Source organism: Telmatherina bonti, assembly GCF_933228915.1.
Source record: "Telmatherina bonti genome assembly, chromosome: 23".
In the NCBI taxonomy this organism is placed as follows: Eukaryota; Metazoa; Chordata; class Actinopteri; order Atheriniformes; family Telmatherinidae; genus Telmatherina; species Telmatherina bonti.
The window spans coordinates 8,862,237-8,885,982 of NC_136632.1; the positions used below are offsets into that span (position 1 = coordinate 8,862,237).

The 23,746-nt window shown below is 40.5% G+C and overlaps 1 protein-coding gene across 2 annotated transcripts in view; it reads right to left on the reverse strand.

Moving 5' to 3' along the window:
- Positions 1-252: 252 nt before the first annotated feature.
- sema3aa (sema domain, immunoglobulin domain (Ig), short basic domain, secreted, (semaphorin) 3Aa) overlaps positions 253-23,746 on the reverse strand; it is a 42,836-nt gene continuing 19,342 nt past the window's right edge. For both annotated transcript variants that reach the window (XM_079263463.1, XM_079263462.1), the window contains exons 2-17: positions 20,347-20,507; positions 19,044-19,106; positions 15,420-15,539; positions 14,541-14,631; positions 14,330-14,449; positions 11,650-11,792; positions 11,397-11,511; positions 11,215-11,284; positions 8,839-8,983; positions 8,527-8,746; positions 7,671-7,762; positions 7,531-7,572; positions 7,154-7,311; positions 5,497-5,564; positions 5,254-5,402; positions 253-3,009 (exon numbers count right to left, since the gene is read on the reverse strand). In XM_079263463.1, coding sequence (XP_079119589.1) covers positions 2,284-3,009; positions 5,254-5,402; positions 5,497-5,564; positions 7,154-7,311; positions 7,531-7,572; positions 7,671-7,762; positions 8,527-8,746; positions 8,839-8,983; positions 11,215-11,284; positions 11,397-11,511; positions 11,650-11,792; positions 14,330-14,449; positions 14,541-14,631; positions 15,420-15,539; positions 19,044-19,106; positions 20,347-20,505 — 2,481 coding nt within the window. In that variant the 5' untranslated portion in view covers positions 20,506-20,507 and the 3' untranslated portion in view covers positions 253-2,283. The remainder of the gene's footprint in view (positions 3,010-5,253; positions 5,403-5,496; positions 5,565-7,153; positions 7,312-7,530; positions 7,573-7,670; positions 7,763-8,526; positions 8,747-8,838; positions 8,984-11,214; positions 11,285-11,396; positions 11,512-11,649; positions 11,793-14,329; positions 14,450-14,540; positions 14,632-15,419; positions 15,540-19,043; positions 19,107-20,346; positions 20,508-23,746) is intronic.

Below are 23,746 nucleotides of genomic sequence, written 5' to 3' on the forward strand. Positions count from 1 at the left end.
GAACAAAAAACTTATAGGTTATTAAAGTCTACGGGATTTCCTGATTAAACCTGATGTTTGAAGAGCCGTAGATTTGTTTTAAATATGTTTATTCAAAGTTATGAGGCTGACTAATCACTGAGCAGAAATGATTTAATCCCACCTAGAAATAAATGTTACCTTCAGCTAAACAGGGAGTGAAAAAAAAAAAAAAAAAAGATTGAGGAGACTTTTCTTTTTGTAACAGAGATGTTTATTTAGACAACTCAATGCATGCCAGAAAGAGCTGTGCTACAGCAGCTGTAACTCCCAGCTCTCTCTCATATTTCCAACTCTGAGGGAGAGACAAACTTCTGAGTGCTGGAACACTTTCTGCTCTAATTTATTGCATTGACACGTTTACTTTCGTCAAGTATTGAGGAGCCGGGAGGAGACAGGAGGTGCCGCTGTTGAATTAAAGATAAAGGAGCCTGGATCTTAAAAGAGCTTTGGCCAGAGTATCAGAAGTTGTTAATATCACCGTTTTGGCAAAAAGGACAAAAAGTAACTCACACCTTGCCCACATTAAGGGAATTTTACCTCTCACACAAAAACACGTAAAAAGACAATAGAAAAGATGCACTTACTGTAGGTAGCATTCACATGCAGTATAATGTGTCTTCTCCTCAGACTAGATTTAACAATTTTCTCCACTATTTCTTACAGAGATTCACAGCTAATGTTTTTTTTTTTTCAGCTTGGGGGATTATCTTACATATAGTAGCTACTGGTTGGGAAGGAGACGCGTCAGGTGGATGTGTGTGGGGAAGGAGGACATGATGAAATGAGTTCATATGAAAGGCAAGAGAGATGAAATTGTGCTTATCGTTGTCAAAAAACATGGTTAATAAACGCACAAAACCCCTTAATTAACCCTTACATCCCACAAAGAGGGGATTCTTAGACACATTTTTTCACCAGTTGGTCCATCAAAGCATCTTTTTGTTGTTGCTGTTGCCATGGTTTCTCCAAGATACTGATGAGCTGAAAAATATCAAAAATAAATGCAACCCTTTCACAAAACAATGAGCAATAAATAATAAAGTGGTGCTCTTGTACTGTATATGTACTGTATATACACAGAGAGTTAAGGTTGTTGTATATATGTACACACAAGGAAGGAGAAAAAAAAAAAAAAAAAGTGGCAGCCTTCTTTTAGGCTGGGATTTTTTCTTCTTCTTTTTCATAGCTCAAAACTGGGATTTGAGTCCAAATTCGATAAATCCCAGAAGAAAGCATTAACATAATTTACAGAGAAACTTTTGGAGGACAGGGGAATTATGCACAATGAAGGCTTTTATGCTGCCTAGAATCGTGAAAAAAAAAAAGTGGTGCAGGTTTGGAAAGGAAAGCAAATATTAACGAAAACGAAAAGCAGGAAAATAAAAAAAAAAAAGAAAGGCCTGGAGTTTGCCATAAAATAATTAGCTTATTAAAACATTTATTGACAACAACATGCACTATGCTTTCCCAGCCTCAGTGGAGGAGGTTACGATTGGAGCACTCTTTAGGTTTTTTTTCTTTTCTTTTTTCCCCATGTAAAAGTGCTCCTGTTTGTTTTAAAACAACATGACAGCAACTGATGCAAGCCGTGCACACGTGGAGGTGAAGCGCAACCCTTCTCTCTCCTCCGTTGAGGGCGCTGTTTTGTTGTTGCTCTGTTTGTCTCAAAAGACGAGATGATCTTTTGTCCTCTAGCAGTTCTTCAAAAAGCTGTGAGCTTTTTTTTTTTTTTTATCCATTTCCATGTAGGCGAGTTCACATGCTCAGGTCAAAGAGGGCAGCAGGATGCATTAATTCTGCTTCTGTGAATGTCTGGAAATAGATTAATGTCCCCAAGACTGTCCTCTCAGCACATTAGTCCATTTGCTTTTGCTCTGCAGACAAATGCTTCACTAACCAGTACCGTCCCAGTCTTATTTTAGTAGCTTATGTACAGGAGGAGGTTGAAATATCTGCCAGGCGGTGTCCAAGGCAACCAGGAAGATCCTCTCACATTTACAGTTTGCATTCCAGTTTTCCAGTCCTCTGATCGTCCTCGTCTCTTTCACAGGTTATGTGCATTTATGTGCGTGTCTCTTAATGAGTTTTATGTGTGTCGTCCATCTACAAACTGTGCTGGATGGTTTTGGTTCTGGCTGCTGCTATGAAGACGTCACTGGATTCACAACTGACAGAATGTGTTTATGTATCTCTGCGAATGCATGGCTTTGTGCTTATGTGTGTTTGGATCGGACTGAATGTGTGCATCTCTGTGCCTTTTTCTCAAACGCTTCGTGGGGGTCTTTGGAGCTCATGGGTTCTCCTGTTGCGTCCCTTCTTATTTTCCTGCATCCGTCTCCACTTGGCTGTATGCTGGCTGCTCCCCCGAGATCCCCCTGCAACCTGAGAAGTGGCCAGCCCGCCTTGCGCCTTCTGGCCATTTTGTGTCTTCTGATTGATCTTAGGGGCTTGGCCGCTCAGCATACCCAGATTCGTTTGGCCTCTCTGGGTATTCTGGCTTCTTGTTGACCCTTCTACTGCTGGAGTTCCACTCTGCAGCCACGGCCTGCTTTGGGGTGGACTGGCCTGCTGCTTCTGAGCAGTGGGGGCCAAAGCTTTGGGTCGTAGAGCAGAGTTGGAGCCAGTGGCGCTGTCAGATTTGCCCTGACTGTTTGGAGTCTTCCCCTTCTTCTGTTTGCGTTCTTTCTTCCAAACTTTGTCGCAAAACTCCTCCACGCTGTTCAGCTCTGGGTGGTCTAACAGAGACAGGAAGTCTCTGTACCACACCCTGTGCTTGGGCGACTGACCTAAGCCCCCTCCTGCACTGGGAAGTCCAGGTAAGATGTCACCCAGTTTCTGGGTTGGGATAACCTGGAGGTTGAGGCGCAGCAGGGGTTGAATGAAGCCGTGTTCGACGGCCTGGCAGTGGTAGACGCCTGAGTCAGACTGAGTCAGGCTGCGGATCAGCAGACCCTGGCCTGTACGGAGCACCCTGTCATCCAGCTTGATCTAAAACAAACAGACAGACAAAAAAAAATAAAAGAATTTGAGTTGGCAAAGCAGGAAATAATGAGTCCACAAGTCTGAAACACAGCTTGGAAACTTTCCAAAACATTGATTATAAAAATTACTGTTGAATTGTAACCATTAGTAGTGGTTTGCTGCCAATTAAATACTATTATAAATTAAATTAAATACAATTAAATACTACTAAATACTGACAGAATATAAAGTTTTAAAAAAATGTTGCTGTTTTTCATGTTTTTTTTTTTTTTACTTCTTTGGCTAATCTTAGCCTAAATGTACGAAGACATGCTTTATCCACTCTGTAAATTAACTCAGCATCCCCGATTCGTCATGTGCACACTCATGTAAAATCTGTGGATTTGGCATCTCTTGACTCATCAATTCATTACACTCAGCTTTATCTGTATGGAGCAAATTTATGACACAGTCAATCTCAAGACATGGTTCAACTGTATTCAAGTATAACCAAATTCAGAGATCACAAAAAACTCCATATTCATAGGGACCCTATGAATATGCTGTAGAAATAAAGACATTTCATTTACTTTTACAGGAGAGCAACACGCAGTTTTGTAACATTTGGTCTGGTCTACCCTGAGACCAAGAACTGGTGACTGATAAGCACTCCTACACATTGATATTTTTTTTTAATATAATCTAATTTATTGTAATCTAATTATAAGCAAATTAAATAAAATTAAAAAGGCTCATCCATATCTGCTCAATTAATAATAACTGCGTTTAAAAAGTTACAATTACATCCTCAAATTGTGAAGAAAAGAACAAAATGCAAAACAAACGTATAGAATAAAATAAACTAAGCGGTGGCTAACAGTGGGATGAGAACAACACAGCTGCTGCAGAAGAAGCAGGGAGGAAAGACATTTTGCACATCGTAAAAATAAATCATTAAAGCATGAGCAGAACTGGGGATTTATGATTTTTGTTAAATGAATGAGCTGCAGGTGCACTCTTGACTCTTGTGAGAAAGTTTCAGTCTCATTCTGTCAGATGCACCAAATAAAGAACAAACAACAATAAAACAGAAGAAACGAGCTCTATAACTCTATAAGTCCTCAGGCTGAACCTGGAGTTATCTCACTAAGCCACTAATTCAGCTGTACAGTGCAGGCCCCACCACTCTCGGGACGAGGAGCTTTTGTGTCTCAGTGTAGCTTTCCTGGCTAAATAAAGGATTAAAAAGAAGATAAAAAAAAATAAAAAACAGCTCTCAGGAAGTGGATTTTGACCACGGCAAGGATGTTTTTGTGGCCTTAATGAATGTGATTTAAATCTGTAACAAAAAATGTAATTCTACGTTCATTCTTTTTTTCCTTGTTTCAACTTTTAACCAAGTTTAATTTACTTTGGCTTTTTGATTAACAAAGAAAAAAAACTATCTCTGCAAGTGTTTAGATGAAGGAGCGGGGAATATTTTTCAAGTCAAACTTAAACTCTGGGTGTAAACAAAGTCAACAAATCTAAAGATTCAATTGCAGCTAATGCAGCTTTAAAACCAGCCCAGAGTCCATATTGTTGATCAGATACGTGGACGTGAAGCTGGAAAACTGTATTTCTAATCCAGTAGTAATATCCTTCCAGATAAAAATATGAACCTGCTGTGTTTTACATCTGATAAGCCATTTGACTTGCTGCTATTTGACCCAGCTGGACTTCCTGTGTCATGTTACTGCTTCATGCTGATACCTGAAACATGTTCTCATTGACCAGCTAGAAAAACAGCCACAGTGCAAATTCTTGCAAAAGTAATCAGTTACAATCTTGGGTCAAAAGTGAAGCTAAACACCCCACACCCAAAATTTTCACCCCTCCAGGTCGATGAGGGTGAAGATTAAAAGAAGTCAAAGCTCACCAGAGGGGTGGCGCAGGACATGCTGAGCACAGGGCAGATGGATGTTTGGTCTACAGAAATCTAATCAATGTGAAATAGATATTTAACACTTGATTTTTCATTTACTTGTTCTCTCTAAAACAGGGATCCCCAATCCAGGTCCTTGAGGACCGGTCTCCTGCAGGTTTTGCAAGTTTCCCTGCTGCAACACACCTGATTCAGATAAGTGTGTATTTAGCAGACATGCACAGAGCTTGTCTGAGTCTAAGTCAGGTGTGTTCCAGCAGGAACACTTGGAAAACCTGCAGGACACCAGTCCTCGAGGACCAGGGTTGGGGATCCCTGCTCTACAACACACACATGTACACACAGACCTCTTGCTTGCGATCATCGTTGGGCTTCTGCAGCTGCCAGTAGATGAGCGCTCTCTGAGACTTTGGACTGCACTCCAGAAACATGCTGCTGTTCTCCACCCCAAACACATTCCTGTCCTCCACGCTGCCTCCTAAGCCATCAATGTCATCTGGCCAAAGCAAAACACACACATTCAGAGGGATGAGACATATGTGGCATGAAACATGAGGCGTGTGTGCGTTAGCATGCAGCCTTTATAGTACCATGATGCTGAAGGTCTGAACACTGGGAGAGAGGATCCCCGTTTCTGATGTCTTGTCGCCTGGTTCTCCTGTAGATGAAACAAAGTGAAGTGAATGGTAATGTTTCACATCTACCACTAGGGGGCAATGTTATCCAATGTCAGAGAAAACAGGGATTTCTTCAACCTTTACCCCACTGCTGAATGACACAGATGAAAAAAAAAAAAATAATAATAAAAAACTAAAACCCTGGAAAAATGTAAGAAACAAACCTGCTGAACAGTAAAAAGTTGAGCTTCATTGCCATCCAATGAGCCATTATTATAAAACACACAGAAAAATGTTTTGCCCTTGGAAAACCTTGTAAAAGCAGAGCAGCTCTTTGTCCTCTCTGCATAAAATTCCACTATGTCATTTGCTTTTTTTACTATGATGGCGAGGCATTTTCATAGTCTGGCTTTACTGACTGGCTTCGTATATCTCCCCTGCTCTGAGCTGTCATGGTTTGAAGCTGTTGACAGGCTGACAAGTGATGTAATAATAAAGAAAAAATAAGAAACTTAAGAGAGCCGGACCCAAGGGCTGGACAGAAATGTTCAGAGCAGGATAAGAGAAATAGATAGGAAAAAAACACTGTGCATGTGTGTATTCTAAAAAAAAATGCGACAATTTCAATCCTCCTTTTCTGACTTCTTTGTCAATATACGCTCATCATTTCCCTCTTCTTCTCATCTGTCATCTGCCCATTTCCTGAGCTAACATTCCAGAGTTTTTTTTTGAGCCCCTGAGCACGTGCGGGCCCGGTGTCTGGTTCTCGTTCTGTGAGAGAAAATATTTTCAATGCAAAGCGGAGCAGAAAGGAGCTGAACCTGGCCTTTAACCATGGGGTGTGCCACCTTCTCAACAACCCTGCCAAGCGGGAGTATACCCACTGGCCTACTTCTCCTGGTGTGAGAAGTTCTGGATGAATGAGATGCAGGGGTGTAGTGCTGTGTGTGTGTGTGTGTGTGTGTGTGCGTGTGTGTGTGTGAGGGCTGAAGCGGTCAGCCTAAGCCTGCTGGAAACAGCAGAGGGTAATTTGAGGGTGTGTATGTTCATACCTCCTGGCTGCAGGGTGAAGCGGTCAGACAGCTCCTGTTGACTATAATTTAGTGCATGTGAGTTGGTGTATGTATATTCATGTGACTGTGTGTGTGTGTGTGTGTGTGTGTGTGTGTGTGTGTGCATCCTGACTGCACGGTGATGGATTCACAATCAAGAACAACTGCTACTGGCAGGAGAACTAACCTATATTACTGGATTGTATTTCTTGGAATGCCTTCTGGTGCATATGTGTATTTAATGGCTCCATTTTGTGCCTGTATGATATTCTGATTACTTCCATGTTTGGGGGTTTTGGCATGCACTGTGGATCTTAGTCTATTTTTTTTTTCATTCTTTGCATTTGCCAATAGGCCTGTGGAGGTCTGTAGCAAGAGAAATTAGATTTCACATCAGGACAAGTGGACTTTTTTTAAAGCCGACTGCAGCAGAGTGCAGGTGTGCTGATAACTCCCAGGTGTGGCTACATTTAACAACATTATCACAAAGGCAGGATGTTGCTGAAAGGAGCCATGCAGGCTAAGCAAACCCTCCGAGGATACATAAAGAAGACTTTTAAATGTGTCCAGGTTCCTACCTCTTAGCAGTAGGAAAGTATCTGGAACACTCAGCACCATCCCAGGCACAATAAGGGTCTCTGGCCAGGCAGCACTCGGCGCAGGCTTTCCCATACACCTCACAACGGTGTAGAGACATCTGTGATACACCCAGACCTGAGCCAAGGTACAGCTGTTGCTGTGAGAGTGAGAGACAAAGCAAGGATGTAAAATGAAAGGTTCCTGTGGGAGTTTGTCTGGAAACATTCTTGTAGAGAGATGGTGGTTGTGGGTTCAGGTCTCAGTAGACATATTGGTTTTTGGATAGCTGTGTTAGGTCAAAAAGCCACAACTGCTTTTTTATTGTTTTCACTTGAACCTTTTTGGTTAATTACGATGTGTGAAAATGAGCCTTTACCTGCTTGGTGGACAGCTCCATGACAGTTATAGGAGTGGGCTCCTGTACAGACAAAATAGAGACCATTTAAAAGCACATCATTAAAGAAGAAAAATTCTGGATATCTGTAATGTGGTGCCAGTAAATTTTCAATGACATACCCTAAAAACCGTCATCTCTTCTAGCACAACCTCCTCTAGGTCATGCCAGCTCTCTCGGGGGATTGTGACCACCTTCAGCACTGTTCCCATATCTGAAACACAGAGTAAGTGAACATAAAAATAATTTATACTGATGAAATATAAACTCTTTCGCCTTTCTTGCTTGCAGCTCTGGACATTCCTGATTGGTTCGGGAACTCTAAGCACCTTTATGTCCACCTTTCTGTCCGAATCACGTCATGGAGAGTCTCCAACACAGCTCATAAAATTGGTATACTTTAAAGTTGTTCCAGCTGTTTGTAAAGACAACATTTGACTTTGGTTGTACGTGCCCCGTTCAATCATGGGGTGAGGACATAGAACTGCTGTGGTCAAGCAAACATGAGAAAGAATGAGGAGACAGAGCAAGAGTCATGAGGACAAAGCATCAAGATGAAGTGTAACTATGATATCTTTGCAGCGGTTCTGCCCTTAAGTGCAAATAAAAGCACAAATATCCCAGAATAACTGCAGAAAGATGAAAAAGTGTCAGATTTCACATGAATGTGGTGATTCAAACGTTTTTAAGCCTTCCTGCTTTGAGAGATTTTATCAAAATTCTTCTCTAACACATTCTATGATGGACTGGCGACCTTTCTAGGCTGTACCCTGCCTCTCTCCCAATGATTTCTGGAATAGACTCCAGCTTCCCCATGACCTTTAATCAGACTAAGCAGTTTGGAAAATGAATGTTCTTACATCTTATGTGATGTATGAAAATGAGCTGTACTGTGCCTATTACTGACTGATCTTGACTTTGTGTCAAAAACTTTGACACAAAAGGGGCAACCTGACAGGAAAAATGGGCCTACTGTACCTGTGCCGATGAACATGACATCATACTGCCCATCTTCTGCTTCCACTCTGTCAACAACCAGCTGGGAGAACTGGTAGTCCACATCGGTCCGCACCATGATTGGCTGTCCACCTATTGGATGCACTGGGTTGTACATGGCAGGGTGACCCCGAGCAAAGGTGATGACATCATCAGGAAGGTCCTTGGTGGAGTCAAAACCTCCAAATGTCTTGCTGGGGCACTAAAATTTAGAGTAAAGAAAGTATGGATGTATTTAGATGGTACAAATGCAACTTTGCTGCTAAAACTCGTGCCACATAGATGAAAACTCACAGTGCCAGGGCGAGGGTAGGGCACCCGCCCTTGGAAAGGCACCCATTGGTAGTTTGGTCCATCTCTGTGGGCGTAGGGACCCAGGAAAACCCTTCTTATGTCTGCCATGTTATACATACACACCGCTGAGCCTTTGAATATGTTACTGCGGAGGGAGAAAGAAACGCAGAAAGGGTGAGATACAGAGAGAAAAAAGTGTAAAGATCAGTTGAAGGAGGGAGTGGAGTAAAGACGGATGACAAACAAGGGGGATTCTTAAATGATTGGTCACCAGAGAGAGGATTAGGAGCTTGTGAAATACTGAGGAAAGACAGCAAAATAACCCTTCACAGCACAAAGAGAGAGGGGAGAAAGGCTGTCATTACCTAAGTACAGGAATGACAGATTGGAACTTCTCTCTGATTGCTTCCAGCCTCATGAGAACAGACAGGAATTTGGGCACACCACCAACCAAACGGGAGACCTGGTTTAGAGTGCATTTGAAATCCAGTCCAATATTCTTGGCAAGCCTTCGCTTGAGCAGGCTTCAAGATTGAAAAAGGCAAAGTTGAACAGTTTTGTGGATCCAGAAAAGGAAAATTATGTTGGTTTTCTTCCAACGTAGGCTCGATCAGGGTCAAACCATTGGCTGCATTTTGACCCGTGAGTCATATAGGTGGAAGAATTGGAAAAGCTACATTAATATTGAAAGATTCACCACAAGTTGGGGAGATTTGGACAAAATAAGCTGTTTTGTTGCAATTTGTGCACACCATCAAGCCCATTAACCTCTGAACGTGTATAAAGAGATCTGTTTCACAGCTTTAAAAATTGGTAATTACTCGTTTTCCTTGCTCAAAAATAACCTCAAGCTTGTTCTTTAACGTCCCAAGTGTCACCTTTTAACAGATGGCACATTTTTATTTGGGCAGCAAATCTTCTGCTATTGCAGAATCCAAATGCTTCAATAAGATTCAAAATGTCCTTTGTCTTGCTGACTGCAATGGGAAGTTGTATCAGACTAATTAGGGATGTGGCTGGCATACACACAGCCGGCGATATTCACTAAAGCATGGAAGATGAATGGATTAGCATTTGAAAATGTTAATTACAGAGAAATTCAATTAACTCCAGGGGCAAGGAAAGACACTCCAATATCTGTGCTTAGGAGGAAGGTTCACTATGTGTTTGTGCACACACACACATGCACACACACACACACACACAAATACAGACACAGGGGCACAATCAAACATTGATCTGTCAGTGGCAGCTTGTCTGTGCCTCATTAAGCAGTGATATTAAAAGCAGGTTCTTCTGTATCTCTGCACCATTCATCTCTGAAAACCGGCCACTTAGAAAACCAATTAAACCACTCTAATTCCCCAATGCACCATAATTGAATTTTAAAGTGCATGCATGTGTGTGTCTGTGCAACAGACGTGCTTATACGTAGGTGGATGCACGCCAATGCGCACCCACCTCCTGGTCTGAATACAACCCAGAGAGCTGAGAAAAGCCATACGGGTCTGGTGATGCAAGGCGCCGTCCGCTTCACCTCTGTTCTATTCAGCACGTCTTATCATTAGCTGTGATTGATGGTGAAGTGTTTGTCCTCCTTTCAAAATTGCTTCGCACACAGCATCGGACACAAAATACCCCCCTCCTCTTCCTTCCAAAAATGCAAATTCATCACCATCTTGATAAGTGCCACCATCTGTGCCAATTCAGCTCACTTATCTGCCCTTCCCCATGCCTTCACCTCTCCACATGCTTCTATAGAAGCCACACCCGGCCTCTGAAAACCCCATTCATGGCTGGGGAGGTGGCCAAGAGAGGAACGTGCATTCCTGCTAAGTGAATATCATGTTGCTCCCGCTCCCTTCTGCTCCCTAATCTGATTTCCCTACAAGCCTGCCAAGGTTTCAATGAAATAGGGGACAGGTAGTGAGGTATGGGGGACTCAGATAAAAGCAATCCCCATGCGGAGACATGGGGAGGGTTTCGGAAGTCAAGGAACCATTGGACACCTGTAAGTGGATTAAAGGCACTCTGTGTGAGAAATAGACAGAGGCACGTTTGGTCACTCATACAGTGACGTGTCATTAAAAAAATGCTTTGGAAATGATATTACAAAAAAAAAAAAAATGGAATAAATTGTGAAAGAATGAGATCTTGAAAGCAGATATGGAGCAGGTGTTTTTCAGATAAAAAGGAAATAACTTGCCTAGGAGACATACCCAATAAAAATACCGTATATCAACTCCTTCTGATCGCCTAGCAACAAATCAACAAAACAAATATGATACAACCGGCGTCTGTCACACTATTTAAGAATTTGAGCCCTTGCATGCATGCAGTGGAGGTCATGATGAAAAGACCTGCGCAGGACTGTACCTGGATGTAGTGAATACAGCGTAGATAACTGGATTCTTCGGATCCTTGGAGCTCATGAGAAACACGTCCTCTAAAAGTCAAAACACAATTATGAGTGAAGGTTTTCCAGCAGCTTTTTAAAGACGAATGCAAGGTTGTTTTATCTTCCCAGCATTAAGGAAAAGAGGAAATGAGATGCTTACGTAGTTCATCAAAGTGTGTGTCAATGCCATTGACCCCAGGTACTGAACACATGAGACGCGCCTTGAGGAAGGTGGTCCACTTGTTTACGAGGCTTCTGTGACCTCCCATGTCATTCTGCAATCACATCAGCCCAGTTTCATGAGATTTACTTGTTCATATACGAGGAAAAGAACCAGATCAATGCAAAATCTGTCTAAAAATCAGCTTTCTTGTTGTTTAAAAGACTGATTTTGTTTAGTTTTGTGTTGTTACCTTACACAGTTGTCCTATCCTGGCGATAGTAGCCTTCCCGGTGTGCTCTCCATCCATAGCATTCTCTTTAAAAAACAGGAAAATCTTGTCGTCCTCAGGGTTGTCACTCTCAGGGATCAAGTGTACGCTGATGAACCTGGGGTCTACACAGAAAACATCAAAATAAGTAGAGTAGAAAATATTTTTGTACGTCATTCTGAAGTCACAAGATTACCTTCTACCTCTAAAGCAATCCCTCATCATGTTTTCTGGTCACAGCTGAGCAGTAACAGCACAGTGCTTTACACCAAGCTGTTACAGTATCTGACTTTACCTCAAGTGAGAGCCCCACATCCAAATCCTACATAAACCCTGCCTCTGGACCACATCCTTGCAAGTAGACATGGCTAATTGTCCAGGGTAACACTTAAATAAATTCATTGTGACTGTAAATGCGAGAAGGAACCAAAGCTAAGCCGAGGAGTCGGGGCCACAGAGCAGAGATACCTCTCGACGTCAAGGAGGCATAAGGAGCAGGGAAACCTGGCCGCAGTCATTGAGGCGTCTTCGAGCGTAAAACGAGCCTGCGTCTGAAAGCTCGAGGGTTAGCCGGGGAGAAACAAGCAGTGCCATGTTACACCTCCACGGCAGCTCAGGATATAGAGTAGCTGTGAAAAAGGAGAGTGTGGCCAAAGTGGGAAGCAGATTTATAAGTGCTGTGCGGGTGCGAGACCTCTGGTATGAATCATGTGTACCCCACACAGGCCGTATATGCTGAATATGTGCCGTTAAATCTACAAGTTCCCAAAAATCATATGTGCATGCGATCGCACCGAAAAATAGGCTGCCGGTTGTGTTGCCAAATCCTGAGGTCATTCTATTCATCAATTCCCAACAAAAGACCCCCTTTATTGAGAGGAGGTTTAATCCAACATTCATGTGAAGGGAGTGGGGGCATTAACAGGTTGATAAATGTAAATAAAATCCATGAATATAAAGCTACCCGTGTCTAAACTACCATTTAACCCTAAATCCTTTTCGAATAATCCGCAATTACAGATTCATTCCCGTGTTTCTCTCTTTCCACGTTTGAGTACCATGTAACCTTGTTGATAAAGGCCCAAGAGAACCTCCCCACCCCGGTAATCCATACAATTACAAGCCCCTCTTTGTGAAGAAGGCGCTGGATTTTGCCAAGCCGAATGACGACAATCCCCAGCGTATTTGTTTGAACAAGGTGAAAGATCGATGGGGATTAACGTTATAACAAAGACTTCCCCTTTTTAAACGGCCGTTATTGATATATCATAGTAATCAGCACTGTAGAGACCAGTGTTTGTGATTTTTGACAGTGCTTGGGGGGTTGAGAAGAGTTGGGAGGAATTTGACCCCACTACAGGAAAACAGCTGAGAGCGGATTAGTTCTGTGGGAAAGAGGAGAAAAAGGGATGGCACAGCTTGAGGGAAAGGTTCAAACTGACCTTTTGTGGCTTCCTAAGTCCTCTGCGGTGCCGAAAGATAGCCAGACAGACTGAGCAGTCAATAACCCTCACTTCAGCTCTAATCTTACTAGGACAGGCAAATCCAGTGACTTTTTCAATGGGCTCTGATATCTGATGTCTGCACATGAATGGAAATGATTGGAGACTTGAGACTTGGGGGAAAATTTAATGCGTCAACGTCTGCTGAAAAGCTAAGCAATGTCTTTTGTCCAAATAATAACCTGTGATAGAAGGTTTATCCTGGGTGCTACTGAGAAATGAGGTGTAAATAAACTGCAAACACCTGATTTTTTCTCTAAATCAGAGTAGCCTTGAGGTGAAAAACTCAACACAAAAAACAAAAATGACATTGTTATAAATAAACAAATGAACTTTTTACTCAAAAAGCTTTTTCAAAATTTATTCACTTTTGTTTCCTTTTTTAAAATTTTTACAAACAATGAAAAAAAAGTAATTAAAGATGGAAAATAGCATTTCAGAAACATCTAGCACATTAACTGCGGTGTGTTGTATGTTTTTAATACTTATTACATATAATCAATTAGATTTGTTTTAGAAAACACTACAACTCAATGATAAAAAGATTCGAAGAGGTTTAAGGCATAAAATGTCATGCTGCGTTTAGCTCAATTCTTTTCTCTTTGTTGTCATAATCCTTGAACTATTGTCGGATTTTCTAAAATGCTGATTGATTTTCTGTAAATGTTTTGATTTAAATTTTCTGTAAATTTTCTATTTTCAGCTTTTGTGATATATTTTACTTTATTTCTAGGACCATTTTGCGAAATGATCACTGTTAGATGAGCTTTTTTCTGTTTTATAAAAGCTGTTTTGAGAAATTTTACTTTGTCTATTTTTGCTGAAGCTTTTTGTTCCATGTTCTGTTACATACCATGTGTGTAAATTTGGTTGTGCTTTTAGTTTTGTTGTTATATTCACTGAAACTTGTGCATTAGCCATTAAGGGCCAACATAATGATTTTTTTGTGTGCATTTGCTGAAAACCCTTCTTTTGGTTAGCACTTTGAGACCCGATTTACAAATATATATATATATATATCGCTTTATGAATAAAATGCATGATTGATATTACTATAACCCTGAAAAAAAAAGCCATATATTTTAGTGATCCTTAATTAAACCATGCAATATAAAGAAGAAATAAACACTTTATTTTTAAGAGGAAAAAATGTAATTTACCATTCAGCCATCTTGAATCATGCTGCTCTGTTCTGATTGGATGATGATCCCCCAGCGTACGAAAAATAGCAAAGTCCCTTCCCATGAAATCAGCAGATGTGCCCGAGTACAGCTCTCCATCTGCCAGAGAACAGTCATAGTCAGACACAAATGACCACCTCTGAGGTGAGAGCTACTTCCTGAAACTAATAAAGGCAGTGATCAAACTCACCAATCAGAAGTGAGGCTGAGAGCATTTTGGGGTCATAGGGGCTTTTCCCGCGGCCATTCTCAAATTGTGAGGCCAATCGAAAGATGTTGTCCTGCGGTGGAGAGGTCAAAGTTCAACATGAGGTCAATGAAAGTCACATTAAGCCTGGTTGAAGGTGTATTTATAGCTGTGTTTCATGTTACAATATACTCTCATTATTACATGCTATTTTGGGCTGGGATGCAAAACAAATTCAGTCTGACATGAGCAATGAGTAATGTCTTTATTTTTTTCTCTCCCTTTTTTTTTAACACTACTGGCTTTCTGCTTTTGCTGAAATAGTTTCTGTAGTTGAACAGAAATACACATAGATAATGAGGAGTAAAGTAATATAAAAGTAGACAATACCTCTGCATCTAAAAAGTAACAAAAGGTAGATACAGCTTTTTCATACTGACAGCACTTTCAGCGTGAATGAACACACACAGAGTCAGCTACACGTGAAAACTACATGGTGGAAGCATTCACTCCCACCCCTTTTGTCCGTCTGCAGAACCCATGCTGCTACATTGATTAACCTGTAGACCTGTATCAAGATGACTGATTAAACTTATAAGTAAGAGGGAGGTTGTTTAATATCCGACAGCTGTAATTGAACTGCGGTGACCCATTTTTTCCCTTTACTTCTTCACAAGAAAGAAACCATCAATGGGAAGATAATCGATGAACACTGCTGCGCTTGACTTTTCCTCCATGTTTACTTTCATTCATTTGGTTACAATAGCACCGGTGTCACATTTACTGCCAGCTCAGTTGAGAACTAAATTACCTTTTGCATTTATATAACTTATTAAAAATACAACATATTTGAAAACATTTAGGTGACAAATGTATTATTACCTCTGCCCTCTTGCCCATTTCCAGAAAAGCACAAATGGGGTGGAAGGCTCCTGTGCCACAGATGTACAGATGGGTCTGGTTGTACGGTTGAAGGACCCGGATGAAGTTTGAGCACTCTCTCTGTATAACAAGCAAAAAACAATTAGCTTAAAACTTCATGATGAAAAAAAAACAAGTAGCTGGTAAAAAATAAATAGTTAAATACATTGTTTTAATGTGATACCTGTCCCTGTTTATGTTGTAATCTTAGCAGTGAAGCACACTGAGCCATGAGCTTGCATATGTTGGTCATCTCATTCTGGCAACTATCTATTGTCCTCTACACAAAGTTGATATTTTCAGATGAAGAAAAATTTGGGGGAAATTCAGCTGAAGATCTAAACTAATAAAAAGCAGAGCATCCATCGGGCTTGAAAAGAAGTGTTGGTGAAATTCCAGTTTAAGCAGGGACTTTCCAGTTGGTTTGGAAAAGGCTTGTGAAACACAGTCTGCTTTAAGGAAATCCCACCTGTAAGTCAAATCAGGCAAATCTGCCACAGATCTTTTAATGACCCATATGTTTAAATTTAGTGAGGGTATTTGGGTTGGCTTTCCACTATGTTGATAGTCCCAGTGGTGTGAGACTGTTTATTAGAGAGCTAATCAAGGGGATTGGTTAATGTAGGAGGGTTATTAGCAGTCTCGAGGAGCTGATTTGGGTACATGTGTTTAAAAGATTAAACTTGGGTTTGCCTAATTTAGAATACATGCTGAATATTCTTCTAACAAATAGGTACACATTTGCAAGGGGATTTGGAAATGCAGCACACATCACATCACATTACATGACAGCTAAATTACCCCCTTTTTTCTTCCTCGCCTCAACACATGTATCTTTGCTAAAGCTCTCACTTTGATGATGTGATGATGTCCCTCCTATGAGACGTAAATGGATGCAGGGCATCAGGTTGGTGTGATGACATTTTCCAGCACTGCTTAAATTAACTCTGGGATCGCAAACTGCAAAGCTTTTCCAAAACACAGAATTTTCTGTTATTATTCAAAAGGTCAGAAACCTTCAGCAGGAATAGTTTCTCCTCCTTAGTAATCTGCTTAAGGGGAAAGTTTGACATTTTTATTTGGTTTCTTGTAAAGAGTTGGATGTAAAAAAAAATCTGAGCAATCACTGTGTTTGCTCAGCTGGAGAGGATAAGCTTGCTAGCTTAACTTGTTGGTTAGCTTGTCTGGCACTTTCCAAAGGTTGCAAAATGTATTTATTGATTCATCATTTCAACCTGTAAAAAAATTGTGTTAAAAATGCTAATTTGCAGTTATATGGAAAGTTATAGGATGGAAAATTACTTGGATAGGGGCTTAGTCTTGAATAAATGTGTTAAGTTAGCTAAATTTAGCATAACTTTGCAATAAGTAGTGATGGTGCTGTTTATTCAAAAATACCTGAGGACTCAGTGGAAATCTTTTTGTCCAAATCTAACCAGAAAGAGAAGATTAAAAAAAAATCCTTTATCTTACAAGTGATAGATTATATAACAGAAGAACCAAAAACATTCCAAGATTTTAATCAGGGGAGATTTTTATTGTTAAAAAACAAATACTTTAGCATCAAGCTAAACTACTTGTGCTAAGTTATGTGACTGCTAGTGGTAATTTCGTATTTCTCACACAGATGTGAGCACTGTTTAATTTTTAAGTTCCAGCTCTTAACATATACTAAAATATTAAACTGCGTTTGTATTACAGAATATTATCTGTAAAGTATGACAAAGACTTTGCTAGCTGCATCTTTTCCTCTCAGCAATTTAACGCCTTTTACCATTCATGTCACCATTAACTCACAATCCGTACAAAGTCCACACACGACAGCCACAACACGACTGCTGACTTCCAAGAGAATGACTAAACTTGCATTATGCCGTGCAGCTGACTTCAAAACTGCTGGTCTGTGCATCGGCATGACTGTTCAGCTATAATGACTTTACCCTCTGTTTCCTACTGTTGAACTGTGCGAACACATGTCCCTTTTCAAATTATTCTCACGCCCTTCTTATACACATTTCATCAATCCCTTAAAAACCCTTCATGGTCAGCTCTGCTAAGCATCTTAAATGGTTGTCTTTGTTACTCATCAGCTATGTGGTAGGTAGGGTGCACCTAAGCACTGACAGGCGTTAGTTATGGTCACTCAAGTGCAGCTGTGTGCTGCTCTCAAGTGAAAAATGATTTCCTCGATCACAAGCCATGTCATTAAATGAAAACCAAAACACCCACAGAGGATAAATGAATCATTATCGGATCAAATTAATCACTCTTTGGAATGGACATTAATGACGACTGTCCGTCAGAGAAATGGGTGGACAGATTTGTTCGTATTTGAATGAGGTGAGTGAATTTGGAGTTAAAAATTTGGGTTTGTTGATTGAATCCAGAAAATGGACTGGAAATGTGGCGTAAATGTTAGATTATTATGCTTGGTCCTTAATAGCTGGGCAGCTGATCAGGAATGACATCAGGCGGTTCAACATAAAGCGAAAGTTGAGAATCTGACTTCTTGGTTCAGTGGATCAAAATGCAACAACCTAGACCATGTTACAGTCACTCTACTAGTGGTAGTGATAAAGCTCTCAGGCATTTTGAGGGAGGGACAGGGGGGGCCAGCTGTTACATTTGCTTCATGGCTGTAAATTGTGGTTTGGAGAAATGCATCACTTTGAGAGCTCTGAATGCTTTAGTAATGTCCTAATCAAGGTCTGTGGATGCAGTACTCTGTCTCTGCTCTCACCGCCTCATTTTCAAGGGTAAACATTTTCGCAGCACGCAAATACCTCATCACCATGTTTTCTGTAATTCTACTCTTTCATTTATATGGAGGAGGGAAGGTGGAGTGCTCCATGGACAGTTATGACTTTGACCAAAAACTCAAAAAGCCGACACTGAAATGGACCCCAGTGGCATTTCTGTGATTTAAAATGATGTATGTAATTCTGGATAATCCTAAAACCCTGCAGCCCTGCACTCCAGACTCACCCAGCCATGAAATTGAGAGCAGATACAACACGCAGAGGGCATTTCCAAACAGCAACACAATAAGATACACTTACAGCAGTGTGCACACAAACAAAGCCGGTAGCACACAATATGTGTTCAAGCAGAACAGCGCATGTGAGCTAACACACCACCCGATAACAAGTACTCAAACAATACACTTCCACATAAAAATGCACACAAGCTCTGAGGCAGATACATAAACATGCTCCCAAAATTAAACCGTACATTAGAGAAGCAAATAACCTTTGTCATTGTTCTTGTGACACAGACAATCTGTGTACACCTCCCTGTGACTGCCATATTTTATGTCTGTGTGTGGCTGTAGGTGTCATTGGGATGTGGCCCCTAAAGAGAACAATGCAGCAGAGTTGAAATGCAGCGCTGCTTTTATCAGAGTTAATTTCCGACCTTTTTGTTTCCGCTGAGCTGCTGAACAAAGACAGTGACTGTATGTCTACCCTGTAGCATAGGTGAGACATTTCTCTGAAAATCTCTGACATATTCAAAGGAAGACAAGCTAAAAGGCAAACACTGCATGAAAGAGCTCAAAGCGTGATGCTATCATGAATGAGGACTTACACCAAGGTCTTTCCCTGCCCACTTGCATTCATCCCTCTTGGAAGGAGTGGCGGGCCACGCAATCTGTGCAAAGGAGAGGAAGACAAATCCAAATTACAGGAGGTGGAGGTGGAAAGGAGGACCAACATGTTGCTTCATGAGACAAATGCCACAGTTGTCAGAAGGCTGTGAGTCAATGCGGTGAATCAGAGGAAAGAAAGACTAAATTTGGATTTGTCATCTTAGCACTCTTAATCACTTTATATCCTTGGTAATACCGCCAAAATAATCTCATGTCAAGATGTGATTAATGAGGGATAGCCTTTTACAAAGACATGCAGATTAAATCCATCATAAAAGCAGAAGAATGGTTTAGAGTTTCTTTATGGTAAATGTAAGAACATAACTGGAGTTCATGTTTGGAATTAAGCTTTACAAAAAAATCAACTTTCCTTTAATGGTTTGCATGCGGTTGCACTTTTCCCTTCGAGTATTAAAAGAAAGCATCTTTATTTCAGAGATCAGTCTCACTGTCATGCATCTGAGGCCCCTGATGTCACATGAATAATAAACACACATGCAGAATGAGTGTGCATGTGCAAGCTGTCATATATAAGGGAATCATTAAATCCTGAAAACTAGGGTATGACAGAGCTCAGCTTTTTCTTTTTTTTTTTTTTTCGTCTTTGCTGCTGGCCACACAGATGTCGATAGACAATGGAAGCATATGCACATGCATGCCCATGCATTATTATGTCCTTATGATACACAAAGAGTCCCCCATTCTGTTCCTTTATGTTATCTCCTCTCTAGATCAGCTGAGTTTTACTCTCGTGGGAATATGCACTGCTCATTTTATGGTAAATAGATTAGCTTTGCTTAATTACCGCTTTTTGGCCTTTATCTTCTAATGGTGCACAGATTAGAACAAAAGAGCGACAGGAGAGAGAAATAAAAGCACACTTCCGAGCCTAGGGCAAAGGAATTTAGGGACAAGCTCCCTTTCTGCATTGACTATGCATTTTTCAGCACTTTCATTCCCCTGTGCGGCTCTCTCTGCAGCCTGCAGGCAAGTGCGTGTCAGTCTTGTGTGTCTATGATAGCAGGCTGAATCAGATAAAAAAAAGACTGTTAACCTAGTCCAGGTGGAGTAATACAATTATGGACAGCCGCGTCTGGCCTGAGACAGACATTGGGAGGGATAAAGGCAGGAGAGAAGGAGATGGAGTAATGGACTCCAGAAGCAGCAGGCAGAAGAGAATGCATTCAGCTCTCAAACATATAAGTAAAATTTTAATCAGGGGAAGAGGCATCTCAGTTTCACCTGTTTGTTGTCTCTGTTGATGTTAACAAGGTCAAAGGAGAAGATGTGGTCCTCTGCTCCAACCAGCAGCCTCCCTCGCTCTTCATCCAATAGAAAAGTGTCATAGCTCGAACTATTGGCCAAACCATTGAAGGTGATGAGGTTACTGGACTCTAACATCTCTGGAAGAGGAGAAGAAGAGGAAAATGAACACATTTTAACACCTTTGTATGAAAAATCCTTGAAAATATCAGAACGGTACTTGAACAGTTCATGTTTTGCTGTTTTGATGGCAGGTCTAATGAGCTCTAAATAAACCTAACCAGTTATGATGGCCTGTTGTAAGAAACTGCAATTAGGGAAATTTCATGTTTCCTCAACATCTATACACAAATATTTGCACACACTTGCATACCGACACATGTCAGTCATATATACCGTGAGGCATTTGATGTGAACACAGCATGTCACAATCAAGGACTCGGAACAAACTGCTCAGCCGTGTGATTTGCTGAATAATTCATATGGAGCGGCGGAGACATTTTGTGTAAGGAAGTATGTGTGGGTGTATGCACCTTTCTGCAAATAGGTTATTATGTAAATGAACAATAATGAGTCTGTGACTGCACATGTACTTGTGCAGTGTGTTTGATTTAGAGTGTATAAAGTCTAACAGAATGTGACAAGGATAAGAGGAAGCCAACACAATGCTTTACATATGGGGGGAAAGTCGAGCCACATATCCAGCAGTTAGCTAGATTTTAAGTATGAAAGATGAGTTTTGTCAACTTTTAACAGCTGGTGATGACATGAGCAATAGTAATAAACTAACAAGGGAAATACAGGGAAATATGCCATATAAATATGAATATGAACTGTTTTTTTTTTTTTTTAACCATGAAGTTTGGTTTTTTATTTCCTCATATATCAGTGAGGCTGAATTTTATCTGGCATTTATGTCCAAACAGAGACTTGTCCAAAGCGTCCACATTAGGATTATTGGGTTTTTACTCTTTCTTTAAGTGTATTAAATAGCTTTTCTTTATGGAAAAGTATGAAAAGTTACAAAGCTCAAAATCCAAACCAAGAGTTATTCATTCCAGAGGAAACTGGGTTGAAATGTCTCATCTGCAGTGCAGGTTTTACTTCTAGGACTTGATGTCAAGCCAGATACAGAAAGCACTCTGAGAGGACTGTGTGACCCTCCATCCCACCACAGAATGTGACACAGATATGAATACAAGGACTGGTCTACCACATAACATTTTTTTCCACCACAACCATGGAAAACATTTGCATAACGCCTTCCCAGTGGCCAGTTCAGCACCTCCAAGTAAGGGTGTTGTAGAATACCAGGACTGACCATGATCTTGATCACAATCGTGATATTAAAGACATTGAGATACTATGCTGTGTTATTAATACAAACCCAAACAATAATACTCAGTTGATTAAATATCACGATTATTGACTGAAAATTTGTCACAGTAATGACTGAAGACATGTGCTTTCATTGTGCAACACAAGTAAAGTACACTGATGCATCAGCCTCAGCTCGGACATCATCATCCATCATTATAAGCATTACATAAACAAAAAGAAATGATCTCAACCATGCACACAGATACACAATATATATATATATATATATATATATATATATATATATATATATATATATATATACACACACATATATATATATATATATATATATATATATACACACATATATATATATATATATATATATACATATATATATATGTGTGTGTGTGTATATGCATGTATATAAGCATGTATATAAGCACAGCACACACACATACAAGTGTGCCATCCAGGGGATGGTGATCTCGCTGCTCTCCCTACAAATGTCTGATTGACGGGCTGCTATAGGAGCCATCTGCGCCCACTCACATTGTGTAAGATCTTGGACATCTGTGTCCACATAAAAGAAGAAAGTGATTGAAGAGGAAGTCAGTCATTTCTGTGTACGAGCACCAGTGGGGTGGATGAGGTCTGTGAGAGAGGAGTGGTTGTCACCTAATAAAGACGGTTGCAGCTCATCTACATCAGTTGGACTTTTGGTTTAAGGCTAAGGAAACGGTGTGGGTGGATGTAGGCATGAATGAAGGTCTGTGGTTGGGAGTTTGTGTGAGAATTTGTAATGTACCACAGATGGGTTGAGCGTATGTGAGTGGGATTCAGCGTGTGTGTAGGTATCTTTTCTTCACTGACCATTTCTTCCACGCCGACATCCTGACGTTCGCATTTATAGTCATTCCATCACGGCTACAACTGGAAAGCTACTTTACAAGGCTCATATTACAGCGTCATGAATTCAGCGTTAAAGCGCAGCACATAATAAAGTATGTGGAAATGTAAGTGTTGCTCATTTTTATGTATTTCAAGAAACATGAAATAAAAATTTAGGAACAGAAGTGTTGAATGAGGGCAGTGCTCTAAAATCATTATTATTTCTTTGTTTAAACATAACAAAAGCGAGCTAACAATGCTGGACTTCTTGCCTGGGTGCAGTTTGGACAGTCAAAGAGCAGAACTTGACGCCTCTGTGACAACAAATGAAACTGTGTGCCGTGTTCATTTTAGATGGGTGGATTATTTAACTAGAAATTTAATGTAGTTCCACATGGGATGTTGAAGCCTGCAGAACTTGATGAGACGAACAGCAGATCCCTCAATGCAGCTGTTTCTACTATATGTCTCCGTCTGAATTTGGCTGCAAGGACACAATGAAGATGTACACAGACTGTGTCCGAAATGAAGTGCTTTACGTCTTATTGATCTTGTTTACGTGTAGTTTTTTTAAAATTTTATATCAAAGATCAAAGATACTTTATTCATCCCCAAGGGGAAATTCAAAGTTCAATCCACCTCGTCCAAGGTTTGACATACAGACATGTAACATTAATGACAAAAGAGTAATACAGAACCAAGCTGAAGCTCAGGCCATGCAGCCAGTTTTACCGGCGCCGCCTTATAACAGGTAAGAACAGAGATACATCAGGATAATAGGTGTGATATGGCTAAGAGCTTGTTCTCAGCTGTTTTTCGTTGTGTTTACCACTCCAGTAACAACTACCTCTATTTTCATTATCCTTTGATTTGTGACAAAAATCTTGACATTAGCCATTATTAGCTGATGTCACCAGTTAAGCAGCATGCTACCACTTTTTTTGTTTTTTTTATTTAAACATATGTCATATTTTTCATGATCTTTGTTGTTTCCTGGTATTTTTACTGGCTATTAGGTGTTGGTCTTTCTTGCGTGTATAAGTTCAAATGTTCAGTCTGTTTATCATTCAAACACCTGCGCTGGTGTCAATTTATTTCTTTAACCTTCCAGACCTTTCTGTTCTACTTCATGCTAAATGTCAATTTTATTTTATTTTTTTTGTTT